Source organism: Aotus nancymaae, unplaced genomic scaffold (assembly GCF_030222135.1).
Source record: "Aotus nancymaae isolate 86718 unplaced genomic scaffold, 86718_ANA_hifiasm-v0.15.2.pri h1tg000265l, whole genome shotgun sequence".
In the NCBI taxonomy this organism is placed as follows: domain Eukaryota; kingdom Metazoa; phylum Chordata; class Mammalia; order Primates; family Aotidae; genus Aotus; species Aotus nancymaae.
Genome location: NW_026988680.1, coordinates 236,252 through 261,032, shown reverse-complemented (window position 1 = coordinate 261,032; position 24,781 = coordinate 236,252). Strand labels below are relative to the sequence as shown.

General features: G+C 59.0%; 1 protein-coding gene across 1 annotated transcript in view; it reads left to right on the top strand.

Moving 5' to 3' along the window:
- The window catches only part of LOC135273113 (obscurin-like), a 56,252-nt gene extending 34,958 nt beyond the window's left edge, over positions 1-21,294 (top strand). The window contains 21 exon segments of the mRNA XM_064372039.1: positions 320-436; positions 523-687; positions 857-1,015; positions 1,169-1,346; positions 1,868-1,981; positions 6,023-6,190; positions 6,576-6,698; positions 6,961-7,097; positions 8,819-8,930; positions 14,185-14,361; positions 17,433-17,529; positions 17,885-18,003; positions 18,183-18,188; positions 18,469-18,581; positions 18,783-18,951; positions 19,175-19,256; positions 19,331-19,348; positions 19,350-19,529; positions 20,190-20,250; positions 20,670-20,746; positions 21,000-21,294. Coding sequence (XP_064228109.1) covers positions 320-436; positions 523-687; positions 857-1,015; positions 1,169-1,346; positions 1,868-1,981; positions 6,023-6,190; positions 6,576-6,698; positions 6,961-7,097; positions 8,819-8,930; positions 14,185-14,361; positions 17,433-17,529; positions 17,885-18,003; positions 18,183-18,188; positions 18,469-18,581; positions 18,783-18,951; positions 19,175-19,256; positions 19,331-19,348; positions 19,350-19,529; positions 20,190-20,250; positions 20,670-20,746; positions 21,000-21,294 — 2,667 coding nt within the window.
- Positions 21,295-24,781: the final 3,487 nt, after the last annotated feature.

Here is a 24,781-nt window from a genome sequence, read left to right as displayed (position 1 = left end):
ATGGGCTCCCTCTGAAGGCTCAGTAAGCCCAGCCATCCTCCAAGGCTCATCCTGGCCTGCGTGCATCAGAGCCTCTGCCCACAGCCTCCCTGTGGCCCCCTTGGGCCTCCGTTCTGAAATGGGGGCAGAGCTGCATCTGCAGCCCTGTGCTCCTGGGCAGGCCGCTTCAGCAGCGGCGTCCTGTGCTTGTCACCTGTCAAGAGGTGATGACAGCTGTCACTCAGGGTGCAGGGCTATGACCCACCCTCCAGCTCTCAGGGACTCAGCCATCAGGGAGCCTCCCATTCCTGCCCTAAAATCCCATTCCCGATTCCCACAGAAATATGCAGAGGAGACCCTGTCGGCAGGAGACCCCTCTCGGCCCCCGCCGCCGCCCCTGCAGCACTACCTGGAGCAGCTGGTGGAACTCGTGCAGTGCTACCAGGCCTTGCTGAAGGTGGGCCCCGCCTCCCCTGCCCAGGCTGGGTCTCTTGAGGTCCAGCTGTGGGGCAGCCTGAGCCCCGACCTCCGTCCCAGCCCCAGGAGCTGATCCGAAGCAAGGCGCGAAACAGACAGAACCGTGCGCTGTTGGAGCAGGCCTACGCCGTGGTGTCCGCCTTGCCGCAGCGCGCCAAGCACAAGCTGCACGTGTCCCTCATGGAGAACTACCCCGGCACCCTGGAGGCCCTGGGCGAGCCCGTCTGCCAGGTCGGGGAGGGGCTGGGGCGCAGGCGATGTTGGTGGGTGTGGGGTGCTGCCAGGAGGTGGGGGCACGTGCATGAGTCGGGCAGGGCACTGGGCCCTTGGGTGGCTGTGGGGTCTGCACGCTGGGTGTCCTGGCTGGCCACAGGCTGACCGCAGCCCACACCCTCCCCAGGGCCACTTCATTGTGTGGGAGGGTGCGCCGGGGGGGCGCATGCCCTGGAAGGGCCACAACTGCCACGTGTTCCTCTTCCGCAACCACCTGGTGATCTGCAAGCCCCGGCGGGACTCCCGCACCGACACCCTCAGCTATGTGTTCTGGAACATGATGAAGGTCTCCAGGTGCCGGGTGGGGTCCCCATCCCTCGGCTCTGCGGTGACACCACTGGTCTGGGGTGGCTTGAGTGTTTCCTTGCCAGGGCCCACATCTGTCGGGGACTGTCCAGCCATGTCCCCTCCGTGTGCTGATGCCCTCCCCAACCCGCAGCTGAGCAGCATCGACCTGAACGACCAGGTGGAGGGGGATGACTGCGCCTTCGAGGTGTGGCAGGAGCGGGAGGACTCCGTGCCCAAGTACCTGCTGCAGGCCCGGACGGCCATTATCAAGAACTCGTGGGTGAAGGAGATCTGTGGCATCCAGCAGCGTCTGGCCCTGCCTGTGCAGTGTGAGCATGCACGTCCCTGGGGGGGCGGGGGACTTAGCTGGGATGAGGCACCCGAGCCTGTTCCTGCAGCCACACAGGTCCTTGCCCAGGTGGGTGTGAGGGGTGGGCTCGGTCCCCGGACAGACAGCTCAGCCAGTTTGTGGCGTGTAACAGCTACAGCCTCACAGGGAGCCCTGGGGCTGGGTGTTGAGTCGGCCCTGACCCGAGGTGGGGGACACTGGGAGCCCCAAGCACAGGACACCCACCCAGATTGTGTCAGGGGCCGTGAAGGGTCTGGCAGCCAGGGTGTGAACAGAATTTTTCCCCAGGCCCGCCCTAGTCTCTGTTAAACACACACCTGCCTCATGCACCTGACTCCAGATGGGGACCTTGGATGAGGGATGACAAGGGACCGTTCCCATAGTGGCCACACTGTTGGATGTGGGGCTTGTGGCACAGGGCAGGTGACCTGCCAGGTGCACCTGGGGGTGCCACAGCCCTACATCCCCCCACAGAGCACTGAGGGCTGTGTGTGCCCTCAGGGCCCCCAGACTTTGAAGAGGAGCTGGCCGACTGCACCGCCGAGCTGGGCGAGACGGTCAAGCTGGCCTGCAGCGTCACAGGCACACCCAAGCCCATCGTCAGCTGGTACAAAGGTAAACCCAGAGCCGGGGGCCACAGCCTTCCTGTCCCAGATGCTGGCCCTGCCAGCCGAAAGAAATGGGCTGTGAGGGCTAGGGGCCCAGTGTGGGGTTTGGCCAGGTGTCTGGGGCATGAAGGACAGGCCTCATACATCCACTTGCCACCCACTTTCCAGCATGGCAGGGACCCAGAGATGCAGAGGCATGGAGAGGAGGGAGTCAGGGGACCTCGAGGAGGACTCGGCTCTGCAAAGCTGTTAGTCGCACGGTCAGGTCTGACTGTGGCCAGAGGGCCCAATTAAAGTAGCGGCTGGGAAAGATCCGGGAGGCACTACACATGGGCTTCGGGGTGTCCCTTCCAAGGGCGTCATCTCTCTCAGCGACAGCACATGACACACATGGGGTGGAGCCAACCAGTGGTTTCCCCAGCCCTGGTGTCCAGGGTTTTGCAGACTCAGCCATGGAATCGTGGCTCCCTGCTCTGTAGCGGGCCTTGGGCTCCAACCCTTTGGGAGGCCAAGCTAGTGCTGCATGGGCCAGGGACCCCGGGAATCTCAGAAATCCATGGTCAGCATAGATGGTCCCATGTGGGAACAGCCGTTTTTACCAGCCAGGACATCCCAAGAGCCCGAGGTTACCTCCCAGGAGTGGGGGCCTCTCTCTGGGCAGCATCCATCCTCCCCTGGGCTGGAGCTGTGTCGGGTTTGAGCAGCGGAGGGACACAGTTTGGCTCTGTTATCTATCACCTTGGCTGTAATGTCAGGAACCTGCTGGGGAGGGCCGAGAGGGGACCTGGGATGCCAGCCTGGGAGCCGCCCTGGGAGCTGGGGGACTGGGCTCAGGGGTGGCTGTGGACTCTAGGGGTGTGTTGAAGGCCGAGATGGCCCATTTGTCGATGGGGTGGCTGGCCATGTGGAGAGAGCTTGGTGTCCAGATGTGCGCACCGTTGAGTCCAGACATCTGCCGGTGTGGGGGTTCCATTGACAAAGGGTGGCATGCAGACGGGCTGGGTGGGAGGAGGAAGCGCCAGGTCTGGGAGGACCCTGCAGAGTCAATGCCTGTGGGGATGCAGGCGGAGGGGCCGAAGGGCAGTTGGAGAAGTGCAAGTAAGGCTCAGGAGAGGGTGTGGCTGGAGAGGGTGTGGCTGGAGACCACAAATGGTCAGACTCGCAGATCATCTGACCTGCCAGCTGATGCAGAGTGCGTGTGGAGGGGTGAGGCCCTAGCACCCAGGCTTGAGAGCTCCCACTTGAGTCTGCAGAGGCGAGAAGAGGCGAGCCCAGGGAGAGGAGCGGCCAGGGAGGTGGGGGCCCAGGAAGCCAGCCAGGGAGTGGGTAGGGGTGCCCAGGGCTGCCGGGGTCCCTGGAACTGTGGAATCTCCCATTCTACCCCTCATGCATGTGCAGGTTGGCCTGTCACGATTTACACATGTACACATTACACACACTTGTGCACACACTTAGAGACACACAGAGACACATGGTACATCTCATGCATATGTACATACATGCCACACACATTACACATGCATGTATATTAACACTATACATGTACTATACATAGATACACATCACACAGATACTACACATACATGCATGGTATATAATACATATATGCAAATACCACACACATGAATATGTATGCAGGTACACATATGTACATGCCATGTACACGTGCATCATGTATGGTGCACACTACCTGCACCTACACAACAGATATATACATAGATACATGCAAACATCACTGTGCACATACATGGCTACAGGCACACTACACACAAGTACATTACATATGTACACACTTCACACACAGCTACACATGTACACACACTGCACACATATAAGTATACATATTAGAGACCACATCTGTGCACACATGGATAGTGCACGCATATACATATGTACACAGCCACACACCATAACACACATGCATGTTCATAAACACTATACACTTGGCCCACCCCAAAATAGTCACCAGCCCTTGCAGGGTCAGGTGTGTGGTTTCCACCAAAGTCCTGTGGCATGCTGAGGGCTGATTTTTAAAAATGGTGTGTCTGGTGGCCATGTTGGGGACAGAACAAGTCCAAAACCCCAAGGGGTGCCTCCCATTGCCAGAGACCCCAGTGGGCAGAATGGCGACTCTCAGAAACTCAGAGTGCGTGGGAGTCGTGGTGTGGAGCCCGAAGGCAGAGCGTGTGCTGCAGCCTGTCTGCTCTCAGCCCACTCAAACCTGGCTGGCTGGGGGGACCAAGACTTGTTACCAGCACTGCCTTAGGGTCTCACATCATTACCCACACCCCGGTTTCCATGAGGAGGTGTTGGAGCTGGGTGTTAGCCACATGCAGGGGGTGCCCCATGGGAGAGAAACCCTGACTCTTAGGAGGCACAGAGCACTTTTGATGGGGCTGCTGGTACGTCAGCCCATGCTGTGCTCTGGAGACAGCAGAAGACTTCCTACCTGGGATGCAGAAACGACGTCTCCTGGGAAAGGAGTGGAAGGCTTTCCCTCTGTTGCCCTGTGCGCTGCAAGGCAGCCAGGGAGCCAGGCATCTCCAGCTCCACGCTCCTTCCTCTTTCCCCTCCACTGTTGGCGTTGTGCTCCATTCTAAACCTGGCTGTGCGTTTGCTCAGAGGTTGAATGTGCAATCTGAATTCCAGGCAGAAGTGTTTTCTTGAAGCAAGATGAGGACAGAGCTGCCAGTGGAGCCCATGGGATGGGCTCGGCCCGTGGGATGGGCTCAGCGGGGATGGGACGAGATGCGCTGAGGGCGGTCAGCACAGCTGCTTCCTGGAGTTGCCATCAAGGGGTGTGGAGATCTGAGGTGGTGGCTACAGGGTTTTTGAAAAAAAATTAAAGTTATTTCTGAGCCAGGCAGTGTGGCTCACGCCTGTAGTCCCAGCTATGTAGGAGGCTGAGGTCGGATGACCACTTAGCCCAGTTTAAGATCAGCATGGACAGCATAGTGAGACCCTGTCTCTAAAAAACATTAAAAACTTAGCCGGGCGTGGCAGTGCACCTGAGGCTGCAGTGAGCCATGATTGCCCCACTGCACTCCAGCCTGGACAACAGAGCAAGACCCCATCTCTAAGAACATATATGTTAAAGTTCTCTACAAATCAGAAGTCAGTGCTGGTCATGCCCTTTGTGATTTAAGCAATCTGTGGCACACACCCGGCCCTATTGGAATGTGAATTGATGCCGTTTTATCTATTTGGACATTACATGTGGGAAGGAGTTCTCCGCACTGAGAGGCCTTGCCTTCCCGTCCCTCGCCCGGGAAGGAAGCATGCGTTGGCCGGAGAGGTGTGGTCAGTGCGTGTTCACAGCAGGGTGATTTACCTCACATTCTTCAGATATTTGTATTAGAAGGCCATGCACTTGGAGGCACAAGGATGAGGCTAGTGGAGTGGGTGTGAGGCTTAGGCCCCTGCTGCCCTGGGGAGACTGTGGGCCACTGTGTTCCCTGCAGGGGCAGGTGCAGGGAGAGGAAGCGTGGAGGGGGTGTGGGCAGTTATTCTGAGAAGGGGCTGAAGCCCCTAGGCTGGGCAGGAAGGAGTGAAGAGGGGTCAAGTGCATGAGCTGGGGTGACCAAGGGCTCAGCTGCCCCTAAGGGATGGCCTCTGTGGTGCTCAGGTCCCTCAGCCTGGCCCCTGCCTTGAGCTAGTGGCCAAGGTGGACAGAAAGAGAGAGTAAGAGACAGAGACAGAAAGGCAAAATGCACAGACAGAAAGAGAGAAAGGGAGACAGAACAAGGAGACAGACAGAAAGTAGGAATAGAGACAGAGGCAAAGAGAGGTTGAGCCCGAGATGGAGACACAAAGAAAAATTGAGACAGAAACGCAGTGCTAAGGGGAGCTCGAGTCAGCCTCTGCATCCGGGATTGCAGGTCAGCCTGGAGGCTGGACCTGGCCAGAAGCCTGGCCCTGAGACACAGCTGTGGGTCCACCATCCCCTCCCCACCCATGATTGCAGCCCCCAGGCCAGGCCCAGCGTCTTGGCCCTGATGGGGTCCTCGGGGTCCCCACCTGGGTGATGGCTCCTGCTCATCCTTCTGAGATGGGAAGCCAGTGGAGGTGGACCCCCACCACATCCTCACTGAGGACCCCGATGGCTCATGTGCCCTCATCCTGGACAGCTTGACTGGTGTGGACTCCAGCCAGTACATGTGCTTCGCGGCCAGTGCCGCTGGCACCGGCAGTAGCCTGGGCAAGATCCTGGTGCAGGGTGAGCCCGGAGGCCTGCCCAGGGGAGGAGCCGCACTGACTGCCCACCATGGCAGGCCCTGCTGCAGCGAGGATTGCCGGGGGCTCATAGAGGGTATTGGCAGGTGGGGACCTGCAGCCTTTTGCTGGCATCACCCTCAGTGTCATCAGGGCAGCTCTCTGTGTGTGACTGTGTCTGTATCTCCCTGTCTGTGTGTCTCTGTCCTTTGATCTCTGTGTCTGTACGTCATTTTCTGTTTCTCCATCTCTGTCTTTATCTGTCTCTATCTCTGTATTTCTCTGTCTCTCCATCTCTGTATCTTTATCTCTGTGTCTGTTTCTCCACCTCTCTCTCTGTCTCTCTGTATGTCTTTCTGTCTCTGTCTCTCCCCTCCATAACCCCACAGTCCCACCATGGTTCATGAACAAGGTCCGGGCCTCACCCTTTGTGGAGGGAGAGGACGCCCAGTTCACCTGCACCATTGAAGGCGTGCTGCCTGGGGCATGGGGCATGGACATTGTGTTCCCAGGTCAGGGGTGGGCTGGACATGGCCACCAGTCTTCAGCTGAGAATGGTCTTTGGGGACTCTGGATCATTCTGGATGTGGGCCCCTCAGCCAGGAGGACATGGCCAGGCTGGGTCTTGGCTTCTGGAAGGGTGGGCTAAGGACCCTGGGGGTCTGGGGGCAGCACAGTGTGGTCCTGAGCACAGGGAGCACAGCCGGGGGTGGCCTTCAGACAGGACATAGGCAGAGGGTGACCGGAGCCCTGCCTCATGTGCCCTCTGGGCAGATTCCAGGTGGTACAAGGACGGGGCCCAGCTGACCCCTGGCAGCAAGATCCAGATGCTCAGTGATCCCCGCAGCAGCCTGCTGGTGCTGGTGATCCGGGCAGCCAGCGAGGAGGACCTGGGGCTCTATGAGTGTGAGGTGAGTGGTGCAGCAAGGGGCCCTGCCCTGGGGCCCAGGCTCTCCTTTCCGGCCATCCTCTGGGGCCTCATCGTGGAGGGGCTGAAGAACCCAGGAACTGTCCTTAAGGTGAGGGCCTCTCAGCAGAGGCCACGGAACACCATATCCACTGCTACACACTGATGATAGGCCAGAGGCCACCAGGCCCTTTGTCATCCCCTTATCACAGGTGGGAGGCCATGAGGCCACTGTCAGCACCATCACAGGCTGCTGGCCACCAGGCCACTGTCATCCCCCAGTCATAGGCCAGAGACCACCAGACCACTGTCACTCCACATCACAGGCCAGAGGCCACCAGGCCACTATCAACCCCCATCACAGGCCAGAGGCCACCAGGCCACTGTCACCCATCACAGGTAGAAAGCCACCAGGCCACTGTCACCCCATCACAAGCAGAGGCTACTAGACCACTGTCACCACCATCACAAGCAGAGGGCAACCAGGCCACTGTCACCCCCCATCACAGGCCAGAGACCACCAGGCCACTGTCACCTTCCATCACGGGCCAGAGACCACCAGGCCACTGTCACCCCCCATCACAGGCCAGAGGTCACCAGGCCACTGTCACCCCATCACAGTCTGGGGGCCACCAGGCCACTGTCACTGTCATCCCTGGCCACACCACTGCTCCATGCCCTGGCCTTATTCTTCCTCTGCCCTGAAGCCTCTCCTCTGCTCCCATGTCAATCTGGATGCCTTGTTCCCTGCTTCCCTGGCCATTTCAAGTATGCCACTTGGTTTTTGCCTTTAGGGGGCCTGGTGTGGCCTCATGAATTTTGTCGTTCGTGTCAAATGGAGTGTCAGTAATCCCATGCAGCCTGGCCCTGCTTAGGTGCCTTTTCCCTGTGGAGACGTCCAGCCTGTGGGTGGACAGAGCTGCCTTCTGCTCCAGCCCCTGTTTCTGCAGGGCCCAGTCCTCCAGTCCGTCAAGGCCTGTGGTGGTCAGGGTGGCTGTGTGCCAACTGCGGGTGCCCTGGGCTCCAGACTCTTCCCGGAGCACTTGTCTGGCCACCACCCTCCCGTGTGGTGCTCTCGCTCTTGAAGCAGAGACCTGGCTCTTGACTTGCACTGCCTAGTACCATCACTACTGGCCATATATGGGGATTTACATTTAAATTTAAATCAGCTCAAGTTAAATCCAAAGCTGGGTGCTGTGGCTCACGCCAGCAATCCCAACAATTTGGGCGGCCAAGGCAGGAGAATCACTTGAGCCCAGGAGTTTGAGACCAGCCTGGGCAACATATTGAAACCCTGTCTCTTAAAAAAAAAAAAACATTAAAAAATGAGCCAAGCACAGTGGTGCACACCTGTGGTCCCAGCTACTCGGAAGTTGAGGTGGGAGGATCCCTTGAGCCCAGGAGATGAAGGCTGCAGGGAGCTGACATCATCCCACTGCACTCCAGCCTAGGCCACAGAACGAGACCCATCTCTAAAAACTGCATAGAATTAAGTTAAAGAGTCTGTGCCCCAGTCTGCATCCCAGGGCAGACGGAGAGCATCCTCATCACTGCAGAGGCCCTGGGGACATGTGAGTCCCCCAGGGATGCTGTGGCTGGCCAGGGCCCTTCCCCTTGGGGGAGACACACCAGGGTGGGGGCTGCCCATGCTCCCAGCATGGCCCCAGGGAGAGGGCCCTGCCCGTGGGGAGCCCTGGGCTCTGAGCCGGCCCTCTGTCCTTGCAGCTGGTAAACCAGCTGGGCTCTGCAAGGGCCAGGGCGGAGCTGAGCATTCAGAGCCCTGCACTGTAGGCCAGGGAGCAGCACCACCGGGAGCAGCTCGTGGCTGCTGTGGAAGGTAAGTCCCACCCCTGCCTTCACTACCATGGCTCAGAGCCAGGCTGGACCCTCACGGGCCAGGCCGTGTCCTGGGGCATGAGATTCTCACCCTTCCCAGTCAGGATCTGCTACCTGGAGGACTCTGGAGGAGGAGCTGGGCTGGCATCTTGGGGTAGGGAGAGCCACAGATGGGAGATGAGGAGGCTGCTGTGGGCCAGGTGCAGGTCCCAGGTCCCAGCCTCTGGCTGGAGGCAGCACCTGTGGGCTGTTGGAGGGTGGGTCCTGAGCCCAGAGCCCTGGTGGAGGTAGACAGGCCACTCTGGGTGGACGTCATTCCCAAAGCCCTGCTGCCATCCTGGGGAGGGGAAGCGTGTGCATGGAGGCCAGGCCTACACCCAGGGCAGCTCACCAGCAGTGGGCAGATTGCAGCAGGAACAGTAGGAAGGACGTCTCTGTGGAGGCCGGGCAGCTGGGCCCCAGCTTGGCTCCCAGGAGAAGGGGCAGGTATCAGGGGCCTGACCCCTCCAGCTCAGGGTAGGGCTGGCTGTGGAGGCACCTGGCCTGGTCTGGGGCTGCTCCAGGGTCCTGGGAGGGCCTTGGGCTGCAGAATGACCTCACCAGGGATGGAAGGTGAGGGATGGAAGGTGTGGGGGATCAGCAGGGATGGAGTGGGGGGGAGAGGTGGGGCGCTTCACTTCACTCCTCCCGGATGCTTTGTTCAGGGCAGGGGCAGCCAGGGTGGGAAGGGGGTCATTGGGCATCTGTCATGGGCTCCCAGTTGGAGCTGCCCCTCTAGACAGGTGATGAGCCTCCCATCCCTGGGGAAATGCAAGCGGGGGGACACCTGGCAGAGCCACAGCTCCCACTGTGGATGGGTTGCAACGCGTGTCCTCCAAGTCGTAAACACTGACTACTCCATCCCAGCTCAACTGTCTCTCAGGGCACAGTGTCTGAAAGCCAGGTGCCCATCTGGGTCCCACAGAGTTTGGCCATCTTTGATACCCTCCATGACCCTCAGGGAGACCCTCCCTTGCCGGGCAGGGGTCCTTGTTCCTCAGCCCCCACTGCGAGTGCCCCACGTCTGACGTGTCTCTGGGGCCCTGTGACCTCCATCAGCCCCACAACCTGGCGGCCACAGCACCTCACAGAACCGCTTCTGCAGCCACCGCACTCCAGCCTCTCACAAGTCCCGTGTCTTGCGGCCACGGAAGTGCCAGCAGGGACGTGTGGGGCTGCCTCTTGCTGGTGACAGGAGTGTCCTTTGCAGTCGTAACAAGTCTCTCTCTGGGTCTGGAGAAGGGGTGGCAGGGAGAGAGGCCACCCGTGCTGGACAGAGCGGCGGCACCTCAGCGCGAAGAACCTGGAGCTGGTGCCAATGCCTCCCCGCTTCTAACCCCTGCCTGCTGCTTCCTTTTTAACCTGGCAGCTCTGCAGCCTGAACGGGCCCTGCCAGGCCTGTGGGGCGGGCGCTGCCCCCTCGCTCATGAACCACGCTGCGCACAGCTGCACCCCTCCCATAGTTGCAAATACCCAGGTCCACAGCCGATCAGGTGGCAGTTTAGGTCCATGAGTGATGGTGCCCGGAGTGTATGGGCCCAGAAGCGCCAGGCTTCAGCCCCAAGTGCAGGGAGGATGATGGGGGAGGCCCTGGGTTTTCCATCACTCTGTGCAGTTCCCATCACTGGCCAGCAGGTGGCGGACACACCAGCTTTCTCTGGGGTCAGGTTAGTCCAGGCACACAGAGCCTTGGCTAAGCACAGGGGCTCACGCCTGTAATCCCAGCACTTTGGGAGACCAGGGCGAGCAGATCACAAGGTCGGGAGTTTGATACCAGCCTGACGACATGGTGAAACCCCGTCTCTACTAAAAATACAAAAATTAGCCAGGTGTGGTGGTGCACGCCTGTGATCCCACCTACTCAGGAGGCTGAGGCAGGAGAATCTCTTGAACTCGGCAGGCGGAGGTTACAGTGAGCCGAGATCATATCATTACACTCCAGCCTGGGTGACAAGAGTGAGACTCCGTCTCAAAAAAAACCACACGCATCGTTTTGGTTGGATCGCATTCTCTCCTCCCATGAGCGCTTTCTCTTCCTGTGAAATACACACCTACACATATGTATACACGTGCACGCACACACAGAAATGCACAGCACCTGTGGCTCCCACCAGATGTGGGTAGTCCCTGGCATACATGTGCCCCTCCTCTGAGATGGGCGTAAAGCCTTTCTCCGCATGGCAGTCTAGCAAAGCATACAGTGCCCCACCCTGCCCCAGAGCTGTGAGGCTGTGAGCTCCAGGCCACGTCACTTGACTTTTCTGGGCCTCCTGCTAGGGGTGGTGAGGAGGGTCACGGAGATGCAAGGCTGGTGGTGGCCCATGGCCTGCCCACTAGCCAGCTGGCCAGGGCTGGGAGGTGCCATCTTTGTGCCCAGATGATTCTGCCCGGGAGCTGCAGGGGAAGAGTTTTTGAGGTGACTGGGAGGAGGAGCTGCCTGATCCCAGATGGGTCCCATCCCATCACCGGAACCGCAAGCCCCATCCTGCTGGCTCTGGGGAGGGAAGCAGCCAGGAAAAGCAGGAGAGACTGGGGTGTGTGGAGCAAGGTTGCTCCTGTAGGGAGATTGGGCTGCCCGCCCACTTGGAGCTCAGGACTCTGTGCAGCATTCCTGGGGCTGTTCTTGGCAGGACTTGTGTGGCCTCGTGCCACAGAGCTCAGATGTGCCACTTTCAAGACTCCAGAGTCCCTCCCCCTGAGGATTTTTTGTAACAGAGGCCCTGAATGTCTCAGCCTCAGTGTGGCTGCTGGCTCCCTGTGCAGCCACAGGCCATTGCTTTCCCTTCCAGGACTCAGCTTCTATGTCTGAGAAGTGGGATTGTAGGTCTGACAATTTCACAGGGCTACCTCGGGACATGGGTCGAAGGAGAAGCTGGGATTTCTGTGCAGGGAGCATAGGTAGGGCCCTCATTCTCCCCACAGCCCCTGCAAAACCCTCATGAGGGACAGAGAGTCCTGCCTTCATGAGGGGAGGCACTGTCCTCAGTCCTCATTCTGCAGCCACTCAGAGCAGGCATTGTCACCTCCACATCAGAGACCAGGGAACTGGGGCTCTGAGCAGACAGCCTGGCCAGGGACAGCTTAGCCGGTGACTCCACTGTTGTGCCACTCAGATAGCTCAGCCCCCAGCCCTGGCTGGTCTGTAACCCTCGCCATTCCGACTGCCTTCTTTATAGTCACTGAGCAAGAGACTAAAGTCCCCAAGAAAACCGTCATCATGTAAGTGAAGGCATGTTTCTAGCCTTCCTGACCGCTATGCCTCCTGCATGCCACTGACCTGCCTGCGTCATGCCCGTGTGGCCCAGCCACCTGCTTGCCGCCTGCTTGCTCACATAACATTCATCCTCTGACTGCCAGCACCGTGCAGGTACCCACAGACACTCCACACATCACCGCCCTGTCCCCAGGCCCTCAGCGCCCTCTGTGGTCCTCACCCTCTGACTGCCAGCACCGTGCAGGTATCCACAGTCACTCCACACATCACCACCCTCTCCCCAGGCCCTCAGCGCCCTCTGTGGTCCTCACCCTCTGACTACCAGCACCGTGCAGGTATCCACAGTCACTCCACACATCACTGCCGTCTCCCCAGGCCCTCAGCACCCTCTGCCAGCACCGTCCAGGTACCCACAGACACTCCACACATCACCGCCCTGTCCTCAGGCCCTCAGCACCCTATGCCAGCACCGTTCAGGTACCCACAGACACTCCACACTTCACCGCCTTTCCCAGGCCCTTAGCGCCCTCCATGGTCCCACCTCTCCTGCAGTCTTGGCCACTGAGACCCTTGGGTGGGCACCTTCCAGCTCTGTGGGCCTCCTGGCCTTCTCTGCAGGGTGGACACGGGGTCTGTGTGTGGGCAGCAGCCCTTGTCTCTTGGCAAGAATAAAGCGGCTTCCTGCATACCTCTCCGACTCTCCTTGCCTCTCCACTGCACGGTCCTGAGTCCCCTCCACTTGCAGCCCTAGAGGGAGCCCCTACCCTCACCAGCCCTTGACTGTAAGGTCCCTGGCTGGCCACTGCCTGTGGGGTCCCCGCCCATTCTAGGGTCCCCAAGTGGACCTGCGGCAGCTGCTTCCCATCAGGGGCCATGCAGCCACCCACAGGGACATGAGGCATGGTCAGAACAGCTAATCACAGTCCTTCCTGGCATGCTGGGCACCAGGCAGGCCTTCCCCAGGCCTGGGCAGCCAGGGCAGTTGTCATGGCAGACACAGGGATGCGGTGACCCCATGGGATTTGGGCTCTCAGCATCAGGGGTCAACTTCGTTGTCTCTGGCTGGACAATTCCAGCACGAATAGAGGACGACCCCAAGCCCTCCAGCCCTGGGGCTGGCCAAGGGGTCCTGCCGACCGCCTTGGAGTGGGGAGGGTGGGGAGGAGGGTGCCCTGGTCCTGTAGAAAGCAGCCCACGTCTCCTCTCCAGGCTGTTGACTGGGGGTGCAGCAGGGGCTTGAGTACACAAATGAGGAGGGAGGGTTTGGGCAGGTTACCTGCTGGACCCACGTGCAAGGTGCCTGGGGGCTGGTGGCCAGGTCAGGTCGGGGGAGGCTGCTGAGGGGGAGCTGCCAGTGGGGTCATGCCCAGCAGGGCTCCGGAGGACTCTCTGGCTGCCAGCAAGGGGCCAGGTTGGGTGGCCGGGGCAGGGTGGTAGGCAGAGAGGAGGGCAGATTTGGGTGACAGGTGGAGGACAGAAAGCTGTCTGACAGGTGAGTGCTGGCAGAGGCTGCCCTGGGAGGGAGGGACCATCCCCAGAGAGAGGGCTGTGCCATGCTGCCGGGACACCCACCGAACCCAAGCTTCCTCTAGTCTCGGCTTGGCATCAGACTGTGCCCAGGTTCAAGGAGAGGCCAGCTCTGGTCGGGGAGTTGTGATCAGTGGCAGAGCCAGGGCCGGGGGCAAGTATCCAGGCCCGGTGACTTCCCGGAGGTGGTGACACTCTCCCGAAGGCACCTGGGGAGGATGGGCCTGAGCTTGCAGGAGCTCTAGGAAGAGGAAGTACCTGCTGCAGTGTGGGTCTGCAGTTCCTTCCCCTGTCTGTCCCAGGCCTCCACCTCCAGGAGCCTCCTGAGGGGTGTGGGTTGGGGGTGGAGTCCAGTGTCGGTCCAGCTGGGCAGTCTTGAGGATGGGGATGAGGCTCCTGGAGCCCCCTCTGCAGGCTACAGCCATCCCGGACCCCTGGGCCTCAGCCCCTCTGCACTCATCTGCCACTTCTACAGACACCACCCTGGAGAATGTGGACCAGGTCACATCCATCCTGGAGAGACTGCTGGGCTCCAAGGTGCCAGGGCCTTCCACAGGGGACCTCACTGGCCCCAGCACCTGCCCCGGGATGGCACCTGCACTCCAGGAAGCTGGCTCCCAGCCCCCAGTCACCGGAACTTCAGAGGCACCCGGTGAGGCCCAGATGGATGCCAACCGCAAAGACCCCCAGGGGCTGACCCCAACCCTGACTACACCACAAGGGCTGCCCATCCCATGGGCATGAGTTGCCAGGCCCCAGTGACCCCGACTTGGAACCCCAGTGGCTCCATGCACTGGGGGTTCCTGGGAAAAGCCTACTTCTTGCTTGGCCTCAGTTTACCCATCTGAATCAATGCACAGAATCGGTTCTGGAAGGTTCCTCCTGCTCTTAGTCTGTTCCAGAAGCCAGAGGCTTCCCATGGTTGGCCTGTGGTAGCCAATTCAGGTGCCCCGGGCTCCTCAGTGGACAGGAGGAGGGGGAGGGGTATGAGAAAGGAGAGGAGGAGAGAGGGGAGAAGTAAGAGGGAGAGGAGGGTGGAACAGAGGGTCAAAGGAGCAGATGGAGGAGGGGTGTCAGAAGCAGCCAGTGCCCCAGACAGACCAGACCAGACTGGCTGCTAGAGAGCCTGCTCTGTGTGTCACCCAAGCCATTTCCCCCAGGTGTCTGGAGCCTGTTATCACCCTCGCCCCTTCCCCCAGGTGTCTGGGGTCTCTGTTATCACCCACACCCCTTTCCCCAGCTGTCTGGGGTCTCTTATCACCCACGCCCCTTTCCCCAGCTGTCTGGGGTCTCTGTTATCACCCACACCCCTTCCCCCAGCTGTCTGGGGTCTCTGTTATCACCCACGCCCCTTCCCCCAGGTGTCTGGGGTCTCTTATCACCCACGCCCCTTCCCCCAGGTGTCTGGGGTCTCTTATCACCCACGCCCCTTCCCCCAGGTGTCTGGAGTCTGTTATCACCCACGCCCCTTCCCCCAGGTATCTGGGGTCTCTGTTATCACCCACGCCCCTTCCCCCAGGTGTCTCAGGTCTCTGTTATGGAGCACTTTAATGGCTGCTGCTTTTTTTTGTCTTTGGGATGGAGTCTCGTTCTGTCACCCAGGCTGGAGTGCAGTGTGCAGGGTTGCGACCACAGCTCACTGCAGCTTCAACCTCCTGGGTTTAAGTGATTCTGTCACCTCAGCCTCCCAAGTAGCTGGGACGACAAGTGTGTGCCCCCATGCCTGGCTAGTTTTTTTATTTTGGGGTAGAGATGGGGTCTTGCTGTGTTGCCCAGGCTGCTCTCAAACTCCTGGGCTCAAGCCATTCTCCTCCTCAGCTTCCCAAAGTACTGGGATTACAGGTGTGAGCCTGGCCCAGCCCTGGCCTCGCTCCAGCCTGGTCCTTGGGTCCCCGATCAAGGACCTTTTCTTAAAGGGACAGATGATGCATCTGGGGAAACTGAGGCCTGGGTTGTGGGAGCTCATCCCAGGCCCTGCTGCTCACTGCAAGTGGAGCCAGGTGTTCCAACCCTGCCTACAGGAGCACCCAGCTCTCCCAGCTGGAGGTCTGTGCCAGCATGGGCGCAGCCAGGCAGGGAGCCATGAGGCCAGAGGCAGGATGGTGGTTAGGCTCCTCCCCAACCCCACCCCATCCAGCGTCTCTGCATCCTGCCTGTGTGTGCTTCTCGGTCCATACCCTTCTCCTCCCCATCTGGTCCAGCCCCTGCCTTGGTCACCTTCACACAAAGGACCATCCCAGCCCTGTGTACCGTGTCCCACCCGCTCTGGTCACCCCACCCATCTTGCAGGGCCTTACCTCATGCACCCTCCCTGGCCAAACCTACCTGGTCCCATCACCTTGGAGAAAGGCCATCTGGCTAGAGCCAAGCAGGGTGACACCTCCAGGGTGCAGTGCCCTCCCCCAGGACTGCACGGGGCAGCCCCTGCCATGGTCTCATGCTTCATGCCCTGAGCACACTCCACTCAGCGCTTCCAACAGTCTCACAGTCCACACGCTGCCACTGTGACCTCCCCAGGGCCAGGGGCACAGGGTTTGGTGCAAGCAGGCCACCTTCCCCCAGTGAGATGAGAGGGCCGGCCCCTTGGGTCTGCTTCCCCCCAGCAGGCACGGAAGCCCCCAGGCATTCAGCAGGCACAGGCCCCTCCCTCCAGCTGCCTGGGCACTGCGGGGTGTCCTGCTAGGTCCCACCTTGGTGAACATTTGCTCAGTGTGCTCATCATGGGGCTGGATGGACACAGGGCCTGGCCAGACGCAGGGCCTGGCCCAGGAGAAGGGGCATGGCATCCCTCTCACCCTGGGAAGTGGTCACTTCTCATTCTCCTGGCCTGTCATCCTTCCCCCGACAAAGACTGAGGGCTGGTGTCTGCAGGGGAGAGACAGGCAGGCCAAGGCTGGGGAGGGGGTCTGGGAGGACCGGCTCTGGTCCTCACTCTCCCTCTGCTGCTTGGGTGCCAGGGGCACAGGGGCTGAGCAGACAACCCCACCCGGGTGCTGCTTGGACTGTTCCAGCAGATTGCAGGCTCCCTCCCAGGCCTGCCGCTCGTTCACTCTGCCCAATGCCACTGAAGAGTCGGCATGAGTTGGCCTGCTCCACCCACAACCCCACCTGCCCTGCCCATGGCAGGCACCCTTCCCACTTGCCGGCCTGCTCAAAGCTCACGTGTACCCAACTCCTATAGCCTCCTGCTCTGCCTGCGCCACCGCCCGGGGCTATCCCCAGCCCCAGTCCTCTACCCAGTCTGCCCTGGGGGCCTCCTGACCTCTCCCTGGTGGCTGGGTGGAGTGGCATTGAGGGCCCTACCTGTGGCCTCTGGGCAGCCCCATGGGGCGATGCCCTGACCCTCTGGGTCCTGCCCACCATCTCTTGTTCACTAGGAACTGTTGAATGCCCCTGCACCCATGGTGCTGAGAGACAGCCGCCTGCCCTGCCTGGCTGTCAGGGAGTGTTCTGGAGGACAGAGACCACGGCATCCGGCTGTCAGCCCGGTGGGTGGGCAGGGGCCTTGGGGCTGGTGGTGCCAGCCCAGAAGTGGAGGGTGCCTGGCACGTGGGCTCTGCAGGGTGGCAACTGCATGTGCTTGAGCTGTGGGCTGGGGACTGGGGTTGGGGCTCAGGGCTCCTGGAGCCCAACCCTCTGCCTGGGCTCACTGAGCCTGGGATCGTGAGGAGCTGCTACAGGCACCACCCGGGCTCCCTCTCATGAGGCCTTGTCTCCCAGCAGCCGGGCCCCTGAGGATGCCACAGCTCCTCCTCCATGAAGCCCCAGAGCAGGAGCTGGAGGCCCGAGCCAGAGCCCAGGAGCAGACTGTGCCCATTCAGTAACCTCCCCAGAGTGCTGGGTCCTGCAGCAGGGGCCAACCCCCAGGGGACATCCTAGGGCAGGCAGGGTGGGCACGTGAGCATGAGGTACCGGAGTGGCCTCCCGGCCCTCACCACACTCCCTGCCAGCAGCCACACCATGCAGGGCAGGGCAAGGAGGAGAGGCCATGCTGGGAACAAGAGGTGAGAGGTGTGGGGGCTGGGCCCCCGTCTGTATGTCTCATCCCAGAGAGGCTCTGCTGCAGCCCCTCCGAGTGTTGGTGGTGAGCAGGGAAACCCCCATCCCATCGGAAGGCCTGGCTGCTCAGAACAGGTGAGGGCCTGGCAGAGCCTCACTCCATTTCCTAACCCCAGGATGGAGGGCGCAGCCTGGCCCGGGGCAGGCACAGGGGAGCTGCTCTGGGATGTCCACAGCCATGTGGTCACAGAGACCATGCAGAGGACCTACACGTACCGGGCCATGGACACGCACTGCACGTATGGGGTCGGGCCCAGAGGGTTATGAGTGTGATTCCTGTGACTCTGCCCAGTGCTGGGGGCATTTGCACATCTATGGAGGCCACCCAGCATGTCCTGGCCTGCCCCAGCCTGGGAGCCCCACATTCCACCTCACTGTGTTCCCTCAGAGGGGCCGGGACCCTCTGCCAGGGAGAGGCAAGTGGTGGTGAACTTGGTGTCCTTAGGCCCCTGTCCCTGAGCATGCAGCAGAGTCAGTGAGCTCTGCCGGCCCTGCCAGCTCCTCCTGATCACCTGGCTCACCGAGGCCGGAGTGGGAGAGGCAGTGGTTCCATGGAAGCAGCACCCTGACTGTCAGAAGCCTGGGCGGTCAGAATGGGGTGCTGCTGCCCACAGTGTATCTCAGGGCCACTGACCACCCAGGCATGGTGAGCTGTGGCTGGCACCCAGGGGTCTCCACGGTTCCCTCCCTGCCCTTCCAGGGCCCCCATCCATGCAGGTGACCATTGAGGATGTGCAGGTGCAGATAGGCAGCATGGCCCAATTCCAGGCTGTCATTGAGGGCGACCCACAGCCCACAGTGATCTGGTACAAGGTAAGAGCAGCTCCGGGTGGGTGAGATTTGGGGATGGTCCTGGGAGCTGGAGAGCCCGTGGGAGGGATTGCAGTCCACACTGTGCACTTCCCCGACATCCCGTCCAGAGTGGACATGCATTGGAAGCATTCTCAGTGAAGAGTGGGGGGCGGTGTCCCCCAGGTTGGGCTGATGGCAGCCCTGCCGGTCCTGTGCCTCCAGGACAGTGTCCAGCTGGTGGACAGCACCTGGCTTAGCCAGCAGCAGGGAGGCACCATATACTCCCTGGTGCTGAGGGATGTGGCCTCGAAGGACGCTGGCATCTACACGTGCCTGGCCCAAAACACCAGCGGCCAGGTGCTCTGCAAGGCAGAGCTGTTGGTGCTCAGGGGTGAGTTGGCCGACCCCTCCCGCACCCCAAGCTTTGTAGCTGGGCTGGCCAGGTACAGGACTCTGCTCCACAGGGCAACCTCCCTTCCCATGGGTGGTTCCTGGGTGGGGGTGGTCCCACAGTCTTGGGCCCAGGGAGCCCCTCCCATCAACACCACAGCACTGGGCTCCATGGGGATCCGGGTGGTCATCTTTGCCCATCCCAGCCACTTCTCACTCCTTAGGGGACAGTAAGCCGGACTGAGAGAAGCAAAGCCTGCGGAGGAGGCTGCACTCCTTCTATGAGGTCAAGGAGGAGGTCGGAAGGTAGTGCCCGGCCCCCTTTCCCCTGGACTGCTGATGGCCTGGGCCGCTGGGTTCCCTCACTCCCTCCTTCCTAGGGGCATGTTTGGCTTCATGAAGAGTGCAGCACAAAGGAAACAAGGTCTCCTGTGCTGCCAAGTTCATCCCCCTGCGGAGCAGAACTCAGGCCCAGGTGTACAGGGAGCGAGACATCCTGGCCATGCTGAGCCACCCTCTGGTCACAGGGCTGCTGGACCAGTTTGAGACCCACAAGACCCTCATCCTCGTTCTGGAGCTGTATCCTGCCCTCAGCCCCTGGGAGGGCTTGAGCAGGGCAGGCCGGGGCTCGGAGGAGCCATGTGCACGGCATCCCCTGCCTGGCTGGGAATTTGGGGGGAGTCTTCTGTTCCATGGGGCAGTGACTGAAGTCCCCTGGGGGTGCTGGTGGCATCTGGCCCTGATAACATGACACCCCCAGCAGGGATGCCGGGGGCTCTCTCCCACTCTGCAGATGGCCTCTTACAGAGAAAGGAGCCACCTGTCTAGGCCACTCTGGGGTTCACCCTGCCACCCACGGAGCCTGGTCTTGGGGTCACCTCTGGTGCTCTTGACAGGCTGTCAGCTAGACACATCCCCCCTGCCCCGAGTTGGCATCCTCTTCAAGGGGAGAGGGTGCTGATGGGCTCTGTGCAGAATAGACAGGATGTCCCCTCCACCGTGCCACTGTAGTGAGTGGCCTCTGTCCCCAGGGTCAGCCTGCAGCCCCCCCTCCTCAGGACTGGGTGTCATCTGGTGCTCAGAGGGGTCCTGCCACACCCTCCTCAACCCTGAGTATCACCACACTGCCCCCAGAGATCAGACGTGCCCGCAGTCTTGGCCTCCTCATTGTGAGTGTGGGTGTCCAGGGGCAGGCAGGTTTCAGCCCCACAGGTGTGCTTTTCCTTGACGGGATCCCAGGTGCTCATCCGAGGAGCTGCTGGACCACCTGTTCAGGAAGGGCATGGTGACAGAAGCCGAGGTGACTGGGCAGCCACCCACCACTGCCCCAGCCACACACCTTGCCCCAGCCCCTGCTCAGACAGCAGTCCTTGCAGACACAGCCCCAGCCATAGCCTTCCCCGGCTTAGAGGCTTCTGGGGCTCCCTAGGGTCTCCGGGGCTCTTTACCCCTCGGTTGGACTCAACGGGCCCCATGACCCCACCTCACCTGGCCAGCTGACCAGCCCGGCCCTCCCCTCCCCTGCTGAGGGTCATGAGTCCACCGTATCCTCCCTGCCTTTGAGGGATCCCCTTGCTTAGGGGCACACAGGGCCCAGGAAGGCTTTGCACATCAGCCGCCGAAGCCAGGAGGCAGCTGGGCGTGAAGTGGAAAGGGAGGCTGGGGCGGGGCTCCCACCTGAAAAGCAGCCCCACATGAAGACTTTAAAATCTGTCACAGGTCAAGATCTTCATCCAGCAGCTGGCAGAGGGGCTGCACTACCTGCACAGCCATGGCGTCCTCCACCTGGACATAAGGCTCGTGTGTCCCCACCCCTGCACTCCCAGCCTCACTGAGGGCTTGCTTGTCTCCACAGATGGGGAGCTCACCACCTCCTGGCAGCCCTTTCAAGTGGGGCATGGCTCTTGTGGAGCAGAGGCTGTCCTCAAATGGCTGCGCTGGGTGCACCCCACCCTGCCCCCCAGGCCTCCGAGTGTCCCCACCAGGCCCAGCAGCCCCAGGAGTCACCCCTTTAGGGCACAGCCCTCACCCATGCCCAACTCTCCCGCCGCCCCCCAACATCCTGATGCTGCATCCTGCCCGGGAAGACATTAAAATCTGCGACTTCGGCTTCACACAGAGCATCACCCCAGCAGAGCCACAGTTCAGCCAGTATGGCTCCCCTGAGTTCGTCTCCCCCAAGATCATCCAGCAGACCCCTGTGAGCGAGGCCTCCAACATCTGGTGAGTTGGGAGCGTGGCTGCAGCTTCTCCGGGAAGCCAGTTCCCATGGCCAGCTGGGCCCTCCCCTCCACCCCGGGGAGGCAGCAGGCAGTCTACTGGTCAGCCAGGGGGTCCTCCCTGAACCCGTCTCCTCCTCCAGCCCTGGGCGCTCCCCTTCCCTGTGTGTGTGGCTGCGGGCCTGGGGTGACAGTGTGTGGTTCTGTCTTGCAGGGCCAACTGCTAATGGGGACAGGGCTTCCTTTTCGGGTGATGGAAGTGTTTTGAAATTAAATGGAAGTGGTGGCTGCACACACTGAATGTACTAAATGCCACTGAATTGTGCACTTTAAATGGGAGAATTGTAGGGTTTGTGAATTTCTTTTTTTGTTTTTTGAGATGGAGCCTTGCTCTATTGCCCAGGCTGTAGTTCAATGGCAAGATCTCGGCTCACCGCAACCTCCACTTCCCAGGTTCAAGCGATTCTCCTGCCTCTGCCTCCTGAATGGCTGGGATTATAGGCATGCACTGCTATGCCTGGCTAATTTAATTTTTGTGTTGTTAGTAGAGATAGGGTTTTGCCATGTTGGCCAGGCTGGTCTCAAACTCCTGACTTCATGATCTACTGCCTTGACCTCCCAAAGTACTGGGATTACTGGTGTGAGCCACTGTGCCTAGCCATGTGAATTTCACATATATGTGTGTGTGTGTGTGTGTGTGTATATATATATATATATATATATATATACACACACTTGTGGGTTTTTGCTTGATTTTTTTCGATGGAGTCTCACTCTGTCATCCAGGCTAGAGTACAGTGGCACAATCTCAGCTAACTGCAACCCTCACCTCCCAGGTTCAAGTGATTGTCCCTCAGCCTCCCCAGTAGCTGGGATTACAGGCTCCTGCTACCACACCCAGCTAATTCTTGTATTTTTTGTAGAGACAGGGTTTCACCATGTTGACCAGGCTTGTCTCAAACTCCTGACCTCAAGTGATCCACCCACCTCAGCCTCTCAAAGTGCTGGGATTACAGGCATGAGCCACCGTACCCGGCCTGTTTCTCTTTTTAAGTACAGTATCTCGCTCTGTTACCCAGGCTGGAGTACAATGGTGCAGTCAGAGCTCACTGCAGCTTCCACCTCCTGGGATCAAGCAATCCTTTTGCCTCAGTCTTCCACATAGCTGGGACCACAGGCACAGACCACCATGCCCAGCTAAATTTAAAACCATTTTTTTTATATATAAAGAAAACTCCTGGGCTCCAGTGATCCTCCTGCCTTGGCCTCCCAAAGTGTTGGGATTATAGGTGTGAGCCACAGACTCAGCTTTTTTTTTTTTTTTTCAGTGTAATTCAGGCTGAATCCAGTGGCTCACACCTGTAATCCCAATACTTTGGAAGGCTGAGGCAGAAGGATCACTTGAGCCTGAGTTCAAGATCAGCCTGGGCAGCATGGTGAAACTCTGTCTCTACACAAAAATGTTTTAAAAAATTGGCCAGCCCTGTTGGTACACATCTGTAGTTCCAGCTACTTGGGAGCATGAAGCAGGAGGATCACCTGAGCCCAGGGAGGTCAAGGCTCTGCAGCAAGCCATGATTGGGGCCACCAGCCTGAGGGCAGAATGAAACTCCATCTCAAAAAACAAAACAAACAAAACCCAGAGGCAGTGCAGGCAGCAACATAGCAAGACCCCTCCTCTAAAGAAAAAAAAAAAGGAAGGAGTTTGAGGCCTCAGTAACCTGTGATCCTACCAGAGCAACATCAGGTCTCATAAAAAAGGGTGGGGCATGGGGGTGGGGAGAGGGGGTGTGGACGCATTCCTGATGTTACCTTTGCCTCCAGCTCCAATATGATTGGTCCCGGCTCGGTACTGACAGATGTTATGTATCTTGGCGTTCTGCTCACCTCCCCCAGACCTGACCCTGGACATGGTCAGGGCCCCCACATCGAGGCCCCCAGGGTTGGGGTGTAGCAGTGGCACTGCAGGGTGTCCTTTATGTCAACGCTTTGCGCTCTGTGGATGTGTGAGCAGACGAGGCCCCTAGAACGCAAGGCCACCACATTTTAAGGAAGTGATTTTTTTTCTTTTTCTTATTTTACAATGACTCTATTGCTTCTTATTTTTAAAATGACACATGAAAAGGAAAAAACTTGATACTTAGGAGTTACACATATGTTCAGAAGGAAGAGAAAAGTACAGTGAAGGGCCGAGTGTGCACACCTGGAATCCCAGCACTTCGGGAGGCCGAGGTGGGAGGATTGCTGGAGCCCAGGAGTTCGAAACCAGCCTGGGCAACAGAGCGAGACCCCATCTCTACATAAGTTTTCTTTTCTTTCTTTTTTTCTTTTTATTTATTTATTATTTTTTTTTTCCTGAGACAGAGTCTTGCTCTTGCTGCCCAGTCTGGAGTGCAATGGCACAATCTCAGCTCACTGCAACCTCCACCTCCCAGGTCCCAGTGATTCTCTTGCCTCAGCCTCCCAAGTACCTGGGATTACAGGTGCACGTCAGAACATCTGGCTGATTGTTGTATTTTTATGGAGATCGGGTTTCACCATGTTGGCCAGGCTGGTTTCGAACTCCTGACTTCTGGTGATCCACCCACCTCTGCCTCCCAAAGTGCTGGGATTACAGGTGTGAGCCACCACACCTGGCCTTTTTTTTTTTTTTCAAGACAGAGTCTTACTCTGTTGGCCAGGCTGGAGTGCAGTGGTGCAATCTTGGCTCACTGCAAACTCCACCTCCCGGGTTCAAATGATTCTTGTGCTTCAGCCTCTCCAGGCTGGAATTACAGGTACACACCACCACACCTGGCTAATTCTTTTGTATTTTTAGTAGAGATGGGGTTTTTCCATGTTGCCTAGGCTGTTCTCAAATTTCTGTCCTCAAGCAGTCCTCCTGCCTCAGCCTCCCAAAGCACTGGGATTACAGCGGGAGCCACCACAGCCATCCTGTTTCCACTTATGGAGGTTGTGAATCGTGCTGTTGTGAATGTGTCTGTCCAAGGGTTTGCTTAAACACTTGTTTTCATTTCTCTGAATCTGTCTAGGAGTGGGAATGCTGGGTCATTAGTAACTCTATGTTGATTTTTTGGGGAACACTCATCTACTATTTATCTCAAATTGTGGCCAGTGTTGAGAACTAGAGAGTTTTACATATGAGGTCACGTTTCTGACTTCTCTTAGAAATATTCGAAGCTGGCATGGTTGCTCACCAGTGATCCCAGCACTCTAGATCTGAGTGCTGAGGTAGGAGGACACTTGAGGCCAGGAGTTTCAGACCAGCCTGGGCAACATAGGGAGACACCATCTCTACAAAAAATTTAAAAAATTAGCCAGGCATGGTGATGAATGCCTGTAATCCTAGCTCCTCAGGAGGCTGAGGCCTGAGGATCACTTGAGCCCAGGAGGTGAAGACTGCAGTGAGCTGCAATTGTGCCACTGCACTCCAGTCCAGGCAACAGAGCAAGACCTTGTCTCCAAAAAAAAAAGGAAAAAGCCTGTAATTCCAGCACTTTGAGAGGCCGAGGCGGGTGGATTATGAGGTCAAGAGATCGAGACCATCCTGGCCAACATGTTGAAACCCTGTTTCTACTAAAAATACAAAAATTAGCTAGGCGTGGTGGTATG